The sequence below is a fragment of the Poecilia mexicana genome, unplaced genomic scaffold, assembly GCF_051168715.1.
Source record: "Poecilia mexicana isolate PSO_F unplaced genomic scaffold, ASM5116871v1 scaffold_3, whole genome shotgun sequence".
In the NCBI taxonomy this organism is placed as follows: Eukaryota; Metazoa; Chordata; class Actinopteri; order Cyprinodontiformes; family Poeciliidae; genus Poecilia; species Poecilia mexicana.
This window is the reverse complement of record NW_028263372.1, coordinates 29,713,541-29,732,181: the sequence shown is the minus strand read 5'-3', so window position 1 is coordinate 29,732,181 and position 18,641 is coordinate 29,713,541. Positions and strand designations below refer to the sequence as shown.

At 37.7% G+C, this 18,641-nt stretch overlaps 1 protein-coding gene across 9 annotated transcripts in view; it reads left to right on the top strand.

Annotated features, from left to right (window-relative positions):
• chd9 (chromodomain helicase DNA binding protein 9) overlaps positions 1-18,641 on the top strand; it is an 87,235-nt gene that overhangs the window by 33,153 nt on the left and 35,441 nt on the right. For all 9 annotated transcript variants that reach the window (XM_014985236.2, XM_014985238.2, XM_014985237.2 and 6 more), the window contains 3 exons: positions 2,253-2,665; positions 15,944-16,052; positions 17,748-17,894. In XM_014985236.2, coding sequence (XP_014840722.2) covers positions 2,253-2,665; positions 15,944-16,052; positions 17,748-17,894 — 669 coding nt within the window. The remainder of the gene's footprint in view (positions 1-2,252; positions 2,666-15,943; positions 16,053-17,747; positions 17,895-18,641) is intronic.

Here is an 18,641-nt window from a genome sequence, read left to right as displayed (position 1 = left end):
TTTTGCTAGCAGTGTGGAGAGGGGGAGAAAAAAAAGCAACTAGGCGCGCCTGGGCCATGTAGCCATACGCAACACATTTTTAGATTAGGTCATCCATTTATGGGTTCTCTTTTTCGCTGTGCTGACACCCCACAAAGGGGCATAACTGCAGTAACTGCATCCATTATTCACATATTATCATGTATCACGGAGGCTGGATTATTTATGTCTGCAAGGCACAGTGTAACCTGCTACAACGAGCATGTGACCAAGTCAAAGAATAACATTTACATCAGACTTTTCATGTCAACTGGTGTCCCCCTGATCTGAACAGATTCTCCACAGGATCGCTGATCTTTCCCCCCTGCTGCATTTCCACTAGTTTGAGTTAGATGGGGTTTGTGAGAGTTGAAGTGAGTAACAGGCAGAGTGAGACCGGTCCACCCCCCACCTACAGCATCAGAGAAAGAGGCTCCGCTGTCTGACACAGCCTACAATAGGTCTCTGCTTTCTTAATAAGACTCATCATATTCCCAAACCTAGTTATGCTATCATACCATATTTGGTGACAAACTAACTCTACAATATGTACCTTTTTTTGTAAAGAAATAAACAAAAACACAAACGAACAATTTCATTTGCTTGAAGTGTGTAGGACTGAGTCCAATTTCCTGGTCTTCCTCATAAACCCCTGGGATTTTGAGTCTCCTCTTGGCCTTTAAGTCATGATGTGTGATTGTTAAAACATCTTACTGCAATATATAAAGAAATGTAACTGTTTACCGTGAATGTACTCGTATAAAGGGTGGAAGATTAGCGCTGCCGACTGCTCTGAGTTAAGTTTCCCTTTGGAATCAACTTTTTATACCCTCAAGGGCAATTATCTTCCCTTTCTCATACCCACATTCAAACCTTTTCATATCTATATACTGGTTCAGTTCTCATGGTCGCTAAGTATTTTTAGATAAATTAGAGAGATGAATGACTTTAAAAATAAAATTATGTAAAAAAAAAACCATAGTAACTATTTGATAAATATTTCATGTGCTTTTACTCTTTGAAGTTCATATCCCAGTTTGGGTCAGCTGACTGAGAGACTACTTCTGCTCAAATAGCAATGAAAATTTTCCTGCTAAAAGGTATTTCTTGGTATTAAATGATCACTCTTCCTTAAATTAAACATGATGAAATTATAGAAAAATTTTTTAGATATTTGAAAGATAAAAACTATCCGAATAATTGGATTTAATTGAACCAAAAATACAAATGTACGAAATGGCCAAGAGGCCAAATGAGCATAAAACAAAACATTTCCTGATTGTTCTTGTCCAGGTCTCTTTGAAAATTACTGTTCACTGTTATTTTCATCTCTTGACTCCTTGAAACATTTGGCAGGATGGGGTAACTCGGATGTATCGCTGCAATACCGTTGCCAACCATTTAGTTGTAGAAATTAAACGTTCTCTGGTTCAAATCTGGAATTACTAAACAATCTGTAACAATGTGATGTTGTTAAATGAAATTTCTTAAACTTATTGAAGAAAATTAACAATAATGGTAAACATAAAAGATAAAAATACATCAAACTAGGTTGATGGTGTCCAAATTCAGTCAATAAGGGCCCTGTGTCCTGCCTGTTTTTAGATGCATCTCTGCTCCAACTCGGCTGATTCAAATAGCAGAATGACCTTCACAGCATGTCTTATAATTCCCAAGAGACCTTGTATCGATCCTGTTATATAATTAAGTTCAACCAGGACAGCATTTAAAAAAAAACACACTGAACTGGACACTGTTCACCAGAAAAACCTTTGTTGGGCCTGATTGGCCTACCAGAAACCGTTCTCCTTGATTATTAAAAACAGTTATGCTACTGTTATTACCATTACTATTACTATTACCATTTTTAACTTTTTCTGTTTTAGGGCCTTTGGTGCCATCTCTGGAAATACATTTTGTATGAAACCATGGCCAGGTTGGAAACCACTATAGGGTCGATTTGTACCTGCTTTGAAAAAACACAATTAAAAGTAATTTTGTACAATTTGCTACTAATTTGCTGTGAGGAAATAAACAAGTTTGGTCAGCAGAAAGTCACCTAAACGTAATTTGATTTTATTCAGAGGTCCTGGTGCAATGGTATCTCTAATATTGGTTTGGATAATCAAGAAAGTGCTATTTATATCATGTGTGTCTTATTTATGAAATGTGTTTGAGAAAGGTATGACACTTTTGAATAATAAACTTCTACCACTGTTCTTCTCTCCCCTTAGCCTCGAAAAAACCCCAATGGTCCCAGTAGCCAGGTGCGGGTCCTCAGTCCTCCTGTGAAGAGCAGCTCTTCCTCCTCCTCTTCCTCTTCTTCTTCGTCTTCATCCTCATCCAGCTCCTCATCGGAGAAGAGGGTGCCACGGAGGACACACCATCAGATGGAGTCAAATCTGCATGAGAAGCAGGAGAAGGCCAATAGGATAATATCAGAAGCTATCGCCAAGGCCCGACAGCGAGGAGAGAAGAACATCCCACGAGTTATGAGCCCGGAGAGCTTCCCCAGCTCTTCTTCTCAGTACAAGAGCCACCGTGAGCGCGAGCACAAGGGAAACGGGAAGACCCGGACCAAAGAGAAAGCCTCCAGGAAGGCCTGCATTGTACCCTCCTCAAAGCCCAAGCAAAAGACTAAGATCGGGTATGTAAATGGCCTTCGTTCTTTTATTAAACCGCCAAAACGCACAACTTATGAAAGAATAATACACTAAGTAGACCTTTGATCATTATTCTGTTAATTCCTGCCTGAATCGCCGCAGCAGTACATGAGCTCAAATTAGCATGTGACACATGCCTCTGGTTGGCTGCTTGCTGCTGTGCTCCAGCACGCCAGTATAGAGCTGCAATCATTCTACGTTTGTAATAATAATAAATAATTTATTGCCATCATTTACTCCATTGATGAATTATTTATTACACAGTACAGCACAGAGTTGACAAGGATAGTTATATGATGGTAAGGAGAAATGTTGGTTTTAAATCCATTGGACACAAATATTCTGCCAGGTAGCAGCAATGTATTTCGTCTTTGTACGGTTTCTTCCTTTGGCTACCAAGATGGGAGCTCAAAGTTCAACTTTTACTACATGCCATAACCGTAAACCAGGCTTAATCGTGAGCACAGACATGGGAGGAGCAAACAAAGGCTGCATTTACATGTGAGATACTGCTGCTTCAGACGTTTAGGGAAGAAGTCCTGATGTATAGATATCGTAATTCACCTACCATCCCCCATTGCTTAACTGGTATATGCAAGTGTGCAGCTGTAAGCCACACCCCACACAAGCTATTAAAATATCAGTTGGTGCAGATGTGAATGCAGAGGCATGAAGACAAAGAAGCAGCCTAATGTTTAAATGCAGTCATTTCAGACTGAGCCGAATCTGGGGTGAAGGGAGCAGTAATTTTTTAGAGCACTGAAACGAGCAATATTTTTTATTTTTTTACCTGTTGTGGCAGATTGACAGCGGTCAACAGTTCACCTGGCAGCTGGGTTGGTTAATAATTAGATGAGCGTGGCAGAGGAGGAGAGGTGTTGAACATGATAGATCTCACTTGTTGTGGGTGTGTGTGCATGTGATGATAAAGAGAGAGCGATTTCAGATCACTGAGTTCTGTAAAGCTAATTCTGATTTTTCTATAAGCAATAAAAAATAACAAAATGAAAAATAGTTATCTACATAAATTGCCACAATTAGTTGGAATTATGATTATAATTCCAACTATATTTTTAATAATCTCTGTGGATTATTGAAAATATAGTTCAAGTGAGCTGCATCACAAGATTTTACTTTTTTGTTTCTGAAGATCCATTTTCCTAAATAATTGTCTAATTTACTATCTAAGGAAAAAAAAATAGAATAGTTTGTGTTTGGTTACTAAGTTAATAATTCATCCATTCACTGTAATATTTCTAAAGAAAATTAAATTGTAAAGAGAATCAATGAAACCAATTTGCTTGGATACATTTAGCTTCTGGTTGTTTGCTGAAGTCCTTTTCAAAAGTAGCAGCCTAAAATGAACATGTGAAACACCGCCGTAAAAAGGTTTTCATAGAAGTTAACTAAGCCTTTTCTGCTTCCTTTAAATGTACTTTTCACTTTATTATTGCTACCTAAGATGGCCAAGTTTGTCTTTTTCACTCTTTTGGAGTATATGCTGGTCAAAAGAAAGATCAATATTTTTCTGAGGTTATCCCCATTCTTGTCCAGAATACGCTCAAATGAAATCAGTCACTGGCATTCTTCTTGGTGCACCTCCAGAGCAAACATAAAAATAGAGCTGCGAGAGCTGAAACTTTGAGTAGATTGTGTCATCAGTCATGTTGATGCAATCGTTGTTTAGAGTTCAAATCAGCTCCAGTGTTGCAGCTGCTGAACAGAAAGACGGTTCATCATCCTTTAGAAAGTGCAGTTTTTCTCATTATTTTAAGGACCTTTTAGTTTTGATTCAGAGAACAGAATGCTTTATTCTTGCTACTGAGTGCAGGTGTGTTTTCATATCTCCTAAATACCTTGATAAACCAGTATGAAGCCTAATATTTCACTTTAGATTTGGGCTGCACAGTACATCGTAAAGTTTTTATTGCATAATGCTTTGCAGTGAACTGCTTGGACAGCAGTAGATATTGGCTAAATACATCGTTAGTCTGCTAGTTATATATTTGGTATTGCTTGTTCTTTAATGCAGCAGTCATTAAGAAAGTTGTTTCAAATGTTTAGTTGTTTCAACACCAAAAGGAAGCAAGATTTTCAATAAAGTTTTGTCAAAACGGAAATTATGCATTTTCTTTCTAATAGTTGTGTATTTACCAATTATCTGAGAATCTGAAGCAGAAAAAAACAAACACAGTTTAAGTATTTGTTTACTTCCACTAGTCACATCGTTATAGTAACAACCACCAACATGATCACATATTCGCATTTCCCTAATTTTTTGCAGCCTCTTTAGGCGTTCCAATATGTGTTCAATTAATACATGCATGTTAGTAAGATTATACCCAGGTCAACAATCTTTATTAAAATCCTGCACTTGGTAACTTTAAAACTTATTTTAGGTAATTATTTTGTAGAAGAGAGCTTAGAGTCACTGCACAGGAAACAGACTTTCAGTTTGGGGTATTTAATATAAACACGAGATGCAATATGTGATTTAAGCTCTTCACACACTTGTACATGCCTTAAAAATAGTTTTAAAAGATTGGTTTTGAATTTAGTAAAATTTCAGACTCTACATGAGTGTTTCAAACCAGTTCTTGCTGGAATATTCATGGACTGTACCTGTATTAGCTGAGCATCCAACTAGGAGAGACCTTTCTGACATTTCTTTGGCACATGATTTGTTGATTTTCTTACTGCCTTCTTTTGTGTTTTTTGTTGTTGTTTTTTTAACATGACAGTGACGTTTAACCGTCTGTGTATTACTAGAGGCTTGTGGGAGTGCGTGACTGCTTCATGTGAGGTGTGAAGATTCATAGCCTGGAAGATTTCATCCTTGTAGATCTTTTGCTTTTCTAGTAATCAGAAAACGGATACTTCATGGCTTATATTGGAGGAAAGGTGTGAATTAGTCTTAAGTTCTCTATGAAAAACACAAGTTTAACTTTAAAAAAATATATAATTTAATATGAAACACGAAAAAATGTCTGAAGTTAGAAGCAAACATTTCTTAATTTGCAGCAAGAAAGGTTCAGTTTCATTCAGGTGGGCTACATGTTCCTACCATGAAAGGTAAAAACAAGAACAATCACAGTTTTATGACGCTGCAAAGCAAACATTGAAACATCAATGCAAACACCACCACATTTGTCTTAATACCACATAATTATTCTTTTCATGATTCAAATTTCAACACTGGCTTTTAGGATTAAGTCATAAGAAAACAGTGAAGTTTCGACTCGATGACTTTAACTAAAGTATATTTGTTAAAAGGGGTGTGTGACTACCTGGAGACTTTAGAATGACAGGAGGAAAATTTCTTGCCCAGCAGAACATTCCAACCGTAACACAACACCCCTTGGGTGTATCTTTTGTTGCAACGGTGTTAGCATAGCATCTGCTGCAATAAATTTTTAAAGTTAGCCTTTGCATTGCCTTATAAACTCTAACGTCTGTTCTCTGTATACACAATGCATTAGATATAATTACTTCATAGCCATGGGGATGGTACAATGTTTCAAAATCTCTTTTGTACTTTGCCTCTTTGCAGCTGGGCCTGCATCATCTGTATGGGTCATTTTCTCACTTGGACATTGAGTGTTGATGAAGCAAGGTTGTACTTTTGTTCCCTACTATTTATGTTTGTCATAGTTTTCTGATGCAAAAGGCATTTGTGTGTGTGTGAATCACTACCATTCTGCATGTCAATACCTAATCCGGAAGAGGGTTTTAATGCATATTTGAAGCCAAAGCAAGACATGGTGAACAATTTATTGCAGTGTAAAATCTGGTTCATAACCATTTACCAGTAGGATCTCCCCATAAAATATTTTTCCTAGGAGCAGAGGTACTAACCTACTTCTAGAGTTTATCACTTTAACCTCTGTCTGAGGGAATGTGCTAGACAGGAACCGGAAAACCTGAGGCGTGTGTGTGTGTGTGTGTGTGTGTGGGCGTGTGCGTGTGTGTGTGTGTGTGTGTGTGTGTGTGTGTGTGTGTGTGTGTGTGTGTGTGTGTTGTGTTCACTGTGTGCTCAGACTTCCATTGCATCATCTGACAGTTGTTTAAGCAGGGAATGGAGCCTGAGATAAGACTATTACCTTAATTGTCTGTGTGCTCAACTGTCTTTTTCTCTGAGACCACCATACAGTTTGCTTTGTTTCCACTGGAATTAATTTTTTAATTTCCCGCAAGTGTCTTCTGATTGTTAGGTTGTTTGCTCTACCAAGGCTTCAGAAAGGAGAAAAAATAATGTGTATCATCATGGAAAATCTGCCTGACTGATAACTAAAGTAAATAAAAGAAGCAGATTAGAAGAATGTACCAACAAACTGTTATAACTATGTTAAAATGATGAATATGTCATTTTTATATTTATACTCTGACAATGTAAATGCATTTGGGCATTGTTAAAGTCCACTAATATGGAGGTTCTTGACACATCAAGTGGCACGTTACTTTACTGTGATGTTGCTTTCAGCTTTAATAAGAGATGCTGACTTATTGAGAGTCCTAATCAGTCCAAATATTTTACCAGGATGTCACAAGGAAGAAACTGCATCAGAATACTTTTGGAGAAACCTAAATACTCAAACTCTGATGCAAATTTGTGGGGTTTTTTTTGGCATTAATGCAAATCTTGCTATGTATCTCACAAGATCTTTCTCTGAACAGTGTCGGTGATCCGGCAAAAATCAGTAAATCAGAATTTACTCACTTTTAAACAGAAAATATGACGTCGTTATTATCATCTATGTGATTAACACAGTTATCCTTACTAGCATTACTAAGATCATTCTGAGTGATTATGTAAGAAACATAGAGCTTATCTTAGTTCCGAGTTTCTCAGAAGGCTGCATACATTTTTACATTCAGCTTTTTAATGGCGGATGCTAAAATCTCAGATAAAACAACAATTTTCATTCAGTTTTACTGTGTCATACTGAAAGTCTTGGTCTCTCTTGCCCTCTCCCTGCCTCCATGAGCCGAAGATGTGTCTAAGGATGTTTCAAACAAAATGCTTTTAACTTTTAAATTGCATGTCTTTGCTTCTGCTTTCTTTTTTTAAGCACCTTACTCAAACCAAAAAGAGCAACGTAGCATTGTCTTCATTCAGCAAAAGCTTCCAAACCGAAGAGCCACCACAACTTGATGTTTGTGTTTCGTTCTTTCACTGATTAGCAAAAAACAATTGCATTTTTGAGTTTCTAAATAGTCACCAATGAGGCTGAAATTTCCTGATTCTGGTTAACCTCTAATTTCATTGTTTTTTAGTAAAAAGCAATAAAACACTCTTCATTTGAATTGCTGTTTTCCTTGGTGCCAAACATCATTATTTGTTTGTTTGATAGCCTCACTGCTGGTAACTCTGCATGTCTAGTTGTGCAATAAACCATTCAGATTGACTATTATTGCTAACAGATAAACACTGTCTTTAGTCTAAATAAACAGACAAGAACGGACTGATGTAAAAGTAACCCCACTGTGAAGGTTTTATTGTAACTATTAAGTTCTTTTGATCTGGTTGTAGTCTGATTGCCCCACATTGAGTAGCACCTAGCTTTACTCTTCAGCTTCAGAAGACTAAAGACACTGGGCTCAGAAACACCTATCAAAAATGTTAAGAACGCCTTCAGAGAACCACAATTCAAAACATTTTAACAAACCCTTCAAGATGTAATGCATGTGTGTAGGTGTAATTTCTGTGTCGTGCATTAAAAGCCAGTTATCTATGCAGTCGCTGTCATATAGCAAATTATATCAGGTGTGAAGTACTTTCCAGATCTGACTTGTGTTGAGCTTTGGCAGCAGTTTGAAATTGGAGCTAAACTGTATCTTACTCACTTCTCCAGTTCTGGCTAAGTTTAATTGGTCTTTCATGTCACATAAGTGCTTTTCACAAAGATTGTTTTCACTGGAAGGTGAGATTGTTTAGATTGTATAGCTATAAACTATCTTAGTTATTTGGACATGTGATATTACAACTTACAATTCCTGTTTTTAACAACTGAAACCAGAGCATAAATAATGTCGAATATTATTGTCGGTTTGTTTTTCCTAAAAGAACAAACTGACAAGTATTACAAAAATACTACTAAATTATACATGTAATTTGTGTATTTTATTGTGGTAAAGTTTATGAGCTAAAATTATGAAGCATCATAATCTATCCTTGGGAATCTTTTTTTTTTTTTCTTTTATGGGTCAGGCTCGACCGATCACCAGTCTCTGCGGGCTGAAATTAGCTTTCCCAGGCAGCCTACCTGCTGAAAAGTACCCTCATAATCATCCGATGAAAGCACCGTGCCGCTCATCTCCTTTTTGTTTCTCCCTCCCCCCTATCCTCTTCAGGTTTTCTTTTTTCCCCTCCATAATATAAATTTAGTTCTTCCAGCTTGCTCAAAGCAGTGCACCCAGTTTGTTTCCTGTGAGCAGGCATGTTCCTGATATGCTTACATTACAAAGCAGCAGGGTAGCAGGAAAATATCAAACAAAATGGAGCTTGTGAGATCAATTACATGATAGAAAATGGAGGTTTAAGTCTAGTGTATATGCGGCAGAGTATGGCTGTTCATATTTCAGAGCTTGCGTCCTAGGTGTCTAATCTCTTCTCCCCTCAATTTTTTTTTATTACGAAAGGCTAAAGCTGTTTTTTAATTGTTTTTTCCCTAGTTAATCCCCTGCAGGGTGCACATGTGTTCACGTGTACTGGTGTGTGGTTTATTTGAACATGTTTGTGGCTCTTGGTTTTGTGTGTGTGTGTGTGAGGAAGTGAGACCAGGAGAACTGCCTATTTTTTTTAATGCATTTGCTGAAAAAAAGCTGAGTTCTTGTGTGGCCATGTGCACTGTGCTGATACAGTATTTGTCTTTTGGAGGGGCCATATTGATGTCGTTACTACCGCTTCCTCTTAGCTGTGTGGTGCTGAGATTATAGCCTTCTATTCATAAGAAGGGGGGGATTTCCCCAACAAGAACGGGCACGGCTGTGTCAGTAAGCCCCTCAGGATGCCTAGAATAAGCTAACACTTTCAGAGCACACCTAATGGCAGTTTTGAGGATGAGCTGGTCCTATCTAGCAAGATTTTCAGCAGTAGATCAACAAAAATGCAATGCAGGCAGTCTCTGTGGCGTGCTGGAGCGCCATCGTAGTCTGAGCTTTTAAAGCCATAACCAGTTTTGATTCCATTAAAAATCAAACCTGAAACGCACACTTCCTGTGGCTGCATGCCAAATAGGCCAGGACAACACTGTGGGGACAAGGGATGGGGGGTTATTTGGCACAATGGGAGAACCGGTGCCAAAAAAGCCTTGAACGGCAACCAGCCCATTACTCTGAGGGAAAAGCTTGTGGTTGCAGATCATCAGGGATCACTCAGCAATGTCAGATCAGCGGCAGCTGTAGTCTAATTAGAAATGCAAGATGGTGGAAATTCCTGAGGGAGAGCCAAATGGAGAAATTAAATTTAATTTAGAAAAAGTAAGAGCAGTGTGCAGAGGTAAAACTAGAGGAAACTTGTCCTAAATTACAGTAGAGTATCATTTAAAGTTAATTTATTTCAGTAAGTCTGTCCAAAAAGTAAAGCTCTATAGACAAGTTACACATAGTGATATATTTTACGTTTTTTTTGTTATGTTGATTAATTATGGTTTGTTGCTATTTAAAACATTGAGATTTGAACAAAAAAAAATTGAATATAACATGAGACCAATAGAGGAGGTATTGGTACTTTTGGCAGAGTGTTCAGGAGTCGGCTCCTGCTGGAAAATGAAATCAACATCTCCATGAAACTCAGCAGAGGAAAATATTAAGCTTAAAAAGAACAATCTGGCAGATTGTGATAACTTTGGAGTTCAAAACTCGGTGAACAAACACCAGTAGATGACACAGATCCCAAGATGATCACTGACTGAGCCCTTGATTTCAAAATTAATTGGTAGTTGTACTTTTATCTGAGGAACAGAATGGGCCTGTTTCTTCACTTGGCCTTGGCAGGACACTTTTGATGTAGTCTCTTGGCTTTAAGTGTTAGTGATAGCTATAGTTAAAGTCCAGCTACATTGTTTAGCACATTGTTTTCCTTTCACTCAACTTAATGCTAATAAGCATAGAAAACTGGACTAAGTGAAAAGTCATTCTTCAGTTTTCGTTTTGTAGCTTTTCCTCAGCGAAAGCAGTCTGTGTTTTGCTCCATCAAGAAAGCAGGTTTTCCGTGATTATGTGGGACATATGAAAACAGTTCTGTAAAAAGAACAAAAATCATTTTCCCATTGTGATATTCTAACTTTCTGAGAACCATAACATTGTAGTTTCATTTGCTGAGAATCAAAAGTGACTAAGATAAAAGCTTGAAATATGACTGTGTCATTAATTTATGCAATTTGAGTTAGAGTTTTTGAAGAAATGACTGAAATAATTCAACTTTTTACCATTGAATTACTGTATAAACACTTCATGAACATAATAAAAGTGTAATTTCTGTTTTAACATCAGAGTCTCTTAACCAGGATTCTGAGGAGTAAATGTAGCTGCTTCCACCGTCCTGTTTCTGTTTGAAAATCTGTTTTCTTTCTTTTTATGAAAACTCTGAGGCTAGCTGGGAGCCTGTTGAGTCAAAAAGAGCTTGTACATTTGAACCAATGTTATTAAGTCTCTGGGTGGTCCGATTTATCTTCCACAGCAGGGTGTAACAGACTATACCCGCTGCTAAGATGTGGTTTAGGTTTTGTGCAATTCTGTTTGCATTTATGAGTGGGATGTACACACACAGGATGTATGCTAAATCTATACTTTTTAATAGGCTTAGGGCCTTTTTTTAAACCAAGGTAGCTACTAATTATGATCAAGATTTCCATCTGTGTGTTGGGTATCTGACTCTGATTTTTATTTTGCTTAAGAAAATTCATCATCGTGCCTCAAACCCGAATTATGTCTTGGTTGTGCTGCGTGCTGGCAGATCCCATGAGAAAGCTGCATTAGCTTATTCTTGCTTTGCAGTGGATATGTCAAACACATACCTGAAGTTGTTAGGGAGCATGCAGTGCTTCTTTGCCAGGAACTGATGTTGAAATGAATATTACTGTGCACAGCACCAGATACAATCCTAAGGGAATGTTGCTAAGAAACGGTAATCTGAGACCATCGCCGGGATTCGTGAAATGGAATATCACACAACAGGAGCAGGGATGCCTTCAGAGGTGGCGGTTCTTCGTTAAAGGGCAGCTGCATGAATCTGCTGGGGATTTCTATTGTTTTCTAACTTCACAGATGTGCTTGAGAGGAAATCTCCACAAACCGTAATGTTTTTTAATGGATTTTTTCCCTGATCGACCAAGACAGAGTGGTGAATAGCGGTAAAGTGGAAAGAAACAGATACATAGTTTTTGTTATTTAAGAAAACTGTGGCAGACATTCAGCTGGCTGTCCAGAGGTTGAAATTGAATTGGCCATTCTTAGCTCAGGCTCAACCAGGTTGGATGAATTGCATCTGTACACGGCACTTTTCTATTGTTTTCCCAGGTCCTCTGTTGGTGTAAAGTTTGACTAGGCCATTCTAACAAACAAACATGCTTTGGTTTACAGTCTCTGGCTAGCTTCGTTGTACCTGCTGAAGAAAAGCATCCCCACAGTATGATGCTGCCACCATTTTGTCCCACAGTTGTGATTGTTGTAAAACCTAGCCCTGCTTTAAGTATTTGTGAACTTTATCACTGTCTGATGCTCCTTTGTCTACATGTTGCTGATTGTTGGCAAACCTCTGAAGCCTGAACAGCTATAATTATGCAGAGATTAAATTAGAGCCTATTTATAATACAAGGACGTCTAAAGGCAATTGATTGTACTTGATTTTATTTAGGAGTATCATATTAGAAAGAATTGGATACATATACATGCCACATTTCTATGGTTCAAACAATAAGTGACCGATAAATAGGGGAAAGTCAAAATTAAAACAACATGAATGTGATATTTTCATTACCTGTATGTAATGAAAATGGCCTATCAAGTTAACCAATTATCCCCCAATTGAAGTTTATTTCCAATTGGCAACAACACAATGCTGTTGCTTGGACAGCGATTTGATAACCGGATTAGCAACCAATTTGAAAAAACCAGTGTGTTTAACGATCAAATAGAGCAATATTTACATGGTTTTTCAAGCATATTTATTTGTGTTCCTGCTCTTCCCACAATGTAATTAAAAAAAGTTTAACACCATTCACACATGCTAGGAAGCTGTCTCCATCTCATATCCAAATAGAAAAACAATTAACACCACTTTGCAGTGCTGGAAAGGGGGAATATTCATTCACATTGCATTTGAATAGATTAAAGCTGTTTTTTAGATTTTTCTGTGTTTCATTTGTCATCTGAAGAATTATGAGACGGGGAAGGGAGGAAAAGGGGCAAATCAACTCTTAATTTGACACTGTGTGGGAATCTCAGTTTTCATTTAAGTGCTATATTTGGGGATTAATGAACAAAGTGGAAATGAGGAGATGGATTTGCTTTATTTGCTGGGTTGTTTACTTTTTCTTTCTTACAAATTCTTTGGCCGGCTGACTCTGTCTAGTGAATACCCTCACTGTCTGAAGAACCGAGTCTGGCAGCTTATCAAAAGGAGGGAGTATTGACCAATATGGGGTTCTTTGTTCATATATACTGTGTCAAGATGTCTTATATAAACAATCTCTTGTAGATGTTCACTTACCTCCTCGTGCAGTCTGCATGAGCACTCCCGTGATTAAACAGTTGAAACCACTTATGGACACATGCTTTTTTCTCACTGACACAAGAATGTAAATATCGCCTGTTTTTGTTGAGATAAGATTACCAAAATAATAAGAATTGTTAGACTTTCAATAATTTTTCACAATAACAGGCGGGATTATAGCCGATACAGAACTGGGTTCATTGTCCAGTTGGAGGGGCCATTTTTCCCCAACCATCAACTTCCTGGTTCTCTTGAGCTTATGGTTGCTTCAGTTTTGCCATTTTTTTCCTCTCTTCAGGTCATAAATACCCCAGTGCCTCCCATAGCAAAGCGATCCCAGAACATGATGCAGCCGCCTCTGTACTTCACAGTTGGGATGGCGTTCTAAAGCTTTCAGGCTTCCCTCTTTTTAGTAGTGATGCATTGGAGGAAATGAGCTGAGTGACTGTTTACACTTGTGATTACACTCATGAGAAGTTTAAAATTAAACACAATGTGGTGCTGTAGAGAAAATAACACAACTACATTGTATTAATAACCATATAAAATAGTTTATTGAAAGTATGCTCTTAATACACACAAAACATTTAAGTGTTTTTGTTATGTGGCCAACAAGTGGTATTGTTATTCTTCTGATAACCCAGTAGGTCTGAATGTCAGCGACCCACAATAATAAACCGTAAAGATATTTTTACCTTTTTCTGGCAACACCAGACATTGAAACAATCTTGTATTTCATATAAAGAGATCTTATTTTTCACTGCTTGTGGTCTAAAATGATAAACATTTAAGTTGTACATCCCAATAATGAGTTTTTTTTGACACTGACTTCTCTGTAAGGAAATCTCAGACCTGTGTCTTGTTAGAATGTGATGCTGATCCGTCTTTTTTCTTATGAATTGACATTACTTAGGGCAGGTTGCATCTGTTTACTGATGCAGAGCTCGCTTTAAAGCAGGATTTTTGTATTTGCATGCAGAATAAACCAGCATAAATGTTGTATTTCTAATTTTCATCTGGCAGCTTTAAAATGCTCAGTTGTGTTCAACACTGTATTGCCTTATCCTAGTTGGGTTTGGCATACAAATGCAAAGTGTGATGGGAGAAAAAGCACTGTTTAATATTACGACAGCAGTGTTTTTATGGGCTTTTGTTTTTTTTGTGTGTGTTAATATACCAAGCCTGAGATTTGGTGCCTCTGTCTTGCTGGCAAGAAATAGAGAAGCACTCGATAGGATGTGTTTGCATGTGTGAGAAAATATATTCATAAAGGTCACCCAATAATATGGTTGGGAATGGAAAAGAGAATAGGCACTTGAATGACTTGCAGAAAGTCTAGCGTGTTCCTTATTCACTATGCTTCTCTTCCCATCTTTGAAGTCCAATTGCTTATTAGGCATCAATCTGTCCTTGTATAAAATTGTATAAGATAACAAATAGTGTGGAAAATGCAAAGGAGGTTTATGCAAAGCTCCAGAAACACCAACAGCTCGCATTATAAGCATGCTAATGCCTGTGAGCGTTCTCCACAGGCTCTTGTGGTTTTGTTTTAATATCGCCTATGAAATTCACATAACATATTAACTGTTGTTGTGATAAATCTGGTGTAACGCAGTTTTACCTCACTTCATTAAATGATGGCGCCAATCTGCTCAGAGCAACATGCCTATCTTCAGGAAAAGAACTCTTTTTGAGCATCTCATCCTTTACTTAATTTGTCACAAATAGCCTTGTAACCCAGATAACTCACTAAGCAAGTAGTTCAGTCATATGAAAGTAAAGTTTATTGCAAAATTAACGTTTTTCTAAGAAATGCCACTTCCTCCTTGGCAGAACGTTTTCACTGTGATGAGCCATTTCATAAACCTTGGCTTGGGAACCCAGTCTAGTAAAAATACTGAACAGTGGGAATAAAAATTAGGCATTTAGGTTCAAAACTCGACTTTATGCTTTCATCCCTCCTGTGAGCTGTTTGGTAAAAATGTGCCTCTGTAACTGAATCAGCCTTTTTCTGACCAAAAGTTTATTTGATAGTGATTGTAGTTTTTACAACAGAAAATAAAAGGAATTGCAATATTATTAATTTAATGCAAGATTATTTAATGCATAATAAGATTTAATGCATAACTCATGCATTAAAATGTATATCTATAATTTTTATAATTTCCAAAAAGTATTAAATTCAAAAGAATACATATTGTTGGTTTATGTGGCTATAGACCAAAAACGATGGAAGTTGCTGATTTTGATTTGTGTCAAATTGATTGGGTCATCTCTAGTATTTGCAGGTTTTGATCTTAACCTTATTGAATTCTCCAGTTCATTGGGTTGATAATATTAATTTGTCCTTAATGTTGCTGGCATTTGTTAAACACCTCAACATGGTTTCACTTTCCCAAACAGCTGCTTAAACTTCAGTTTGGGAGCTAAGCGGTACCAAATGTTAGACCTCAGAGAGTTTTCTTTACAGTGAAATTTTTAAGAATTATGATCTTCAGAGCAGTGTCATCACTCATGATGTGTTTTTTTTTTCCTTTTTCTCTTTAAGGAAAATTGTCATCAAGATCGGAAAAAGGAAAAAGCGAAAGCCAGAGTCATCAGAGGAGGAGTCTGATGATGATCCCCCGCCTCGTCACTCTTCTAAGGATGACGATTCTGTAAGTTTCTTTTTTTCTTCTTCTTCAGAAAACACAAAACAGTGATCATTTCTAATCAAAACCTTCAGTGTGACATTGACATTGAAACCTTTGCCATTTTCCTCCTAACACTTTGATGTCAAGTGGGAACTTCGTTGCGTCTGAGGGAGCTTTAATCTGGTTCTGATGTGGTTTAGGCGTTGCTGCCTGTGGTGTCGCACCTTGGCTCTCGGAGCACAAAGACGACGCTCGGCTCTTCTTCTGTTACTGTTCTGACAACACTGAGTGAGGGAAGTGGTGTCGTCGCCCTGACGGCTGCTCATGCTGCTGTGGGGCAACGGGGAAGGCTCACAGCTTTAGTTTGAGCTTGAAAGGATTGAATGTGGTTCATGCAGAGGTCAGATAGTGGGTGGCTATTTCAAGGACACATTCCTCTGTTTGTTGATGATGGAGAAAACTGACAGTCCGGCTATACTGTCTACCATACAGCATCAGAAACCCCCTCCTCATAAGTGTCTCTTTTTTTGAGTTATTCTCAATTTTATATGGGGCTATTATTCAAACTGAAATATTTGCTCAGATGTTTTGGCTATTTAAACAACTCATGTTGAATTTGCTGACGTGTAACTGACATGAGGATGATCTGTCGCACACTCGTTGCTTTATCACCCCTCTCCCCGTTTTCTGAGACCTCTCCAGACTTTATCCTCTGATATAATTACTCCCCTTTGGATGGCGCCCCTGGCCTTAATTAAAAGTATCTGTTGATGAGTCATTTAAGATGATCTAGTGACAGAAGTCGAGGTAGCATGTCCGACAGCTACGATGGAAACCTGCTTTCCTCAGGGCTTCGTGCTTGTTGCGTTGGAAAGTGGCAGGTTTGACTCTCTGCCTCTGGTCATCTTTAGTTTGCAGATTTAAGGGTCTGTCTCCTCAGGGATTTTATAATGCACACCTAATTAACTTTGGCTCAGTGGCATTTTATTCCTAATTAACTACATATTATCTTTAGGAGGGGCTGTATTGATGCAGGATGCAGCAGCCCACGCATAAGATAATTATAAAAACTTGACAGGAAGGCAGAGACAAAAGCTGGACTTCAAAGCTCTCCTGGTTTTTTTCCCTACGTTAATCTTTCTCCTGATTTTTCAACTTAGTTTTTTCAACACAGATTTTCAAAGGATCATGAATAAATCAGTGGGACATATTTTTGTTACTTGTGTCATAATCAAGATTTGTTTGTCTCCAAAACTAACCCAAGTTATTTAAGACATTGTTGCCACTGAGCATTTCTGTTCTGTTATATTCTCAGCAAATTAAGACTAAATTATTTCAAATTCTAATTCCAGTTTTAAAGCCCTAAAAGGGCAGTTCATCTGGACCTTATCCACACACGAACATGGGATCTGTAGAGAAAAGAAAATCAAAATTTCCCCTGATCTAATTTGAGTCGTCTGGTAGACAAAGGGAGGAAAAGTTTGTCTGAATGACGAGGTGGCATTCAGATAAAATTGATTAAATTAATTACTACTATGAAAAAGACAACTTATATTATAAATAAATAAAGCCATTTCAGACCTTACTAAGCAGCCTTGCGTATGGAACCACAGGGCCCCTGTATGAAAGCATTATTTTTTCAACAAATGAACCTGTTATATTTGTATCAATTTATTCTTCTGTATGTTAATCTGCCTCTTCTTTATTGTGATTCTCTAGAAGAGGCGGTCGAACCGTCAGGTGAAGAGAAAGAAGTACGCTGAAGAGCTGGAGGCCAGATTGTCAGATGAGGATGTCAAAGTTATTGTGAAAACCAAGAAAAGCAGCACTGCTGCATCCAAGGACCCTGCTGTTCAGCTGTTTGTTGTAAGTTTATCTGCTTTTATGAGCCTGGCAAGTTAGATAAGATTGAGCATCAAAGTAAAGTTTCTGTTATCATTACTAAGCATTGGTTGAACTATCAATACTTTTAAATATCCAAAAAATATACCCAAGAGGGTTTTACTAAGCTTCCAGTGCAGCAAATTGGACTCATTAATTAATATAAATTGCTTTCAGCTCAGCATCCCCAAATATTAAAAGTGGAACAAATGTTATGTTCGTGAATTTTCTTTCCAGAGCCGACTGACTCTACAAATCGGAGTTGCACACATCTTTTCATGCAATATTTATTATCAGCACCTGACAATATTGCGACTCAGAAAGTAGCAAACAAAGCTTACAGAAGGAGCTGAAAATAGCGATTGCAGTGCACTGACCCACATTCGATATGTAGGTGACTAAGCCAATGGTGGGAGGCTGAGACTATGAGCTTTTCCTATTTTAGCTCTAATTAAACTTATTATTAAGGGTGAGGCTCCCTGTTTTTATTGTTTTTGTCTTAAATTGGACAGAAAAAAAGTTAAACAAATTTTGCACAGGACAGTTTTATTGCTTATTTTTCTGTCTAAGCCGGGTCCTAACAGACCTGGGTGAAACTGTTTTGGTATGGGTAAAAGACAAAAACCTCTGTCAGGAGGAAGTGACACAGATACCTCTGCTATACATTCACTCTGTCCATAATAACATACAGAAGACCAAGGGGAGAAAAGTGTTGACTGAATACTATCACCA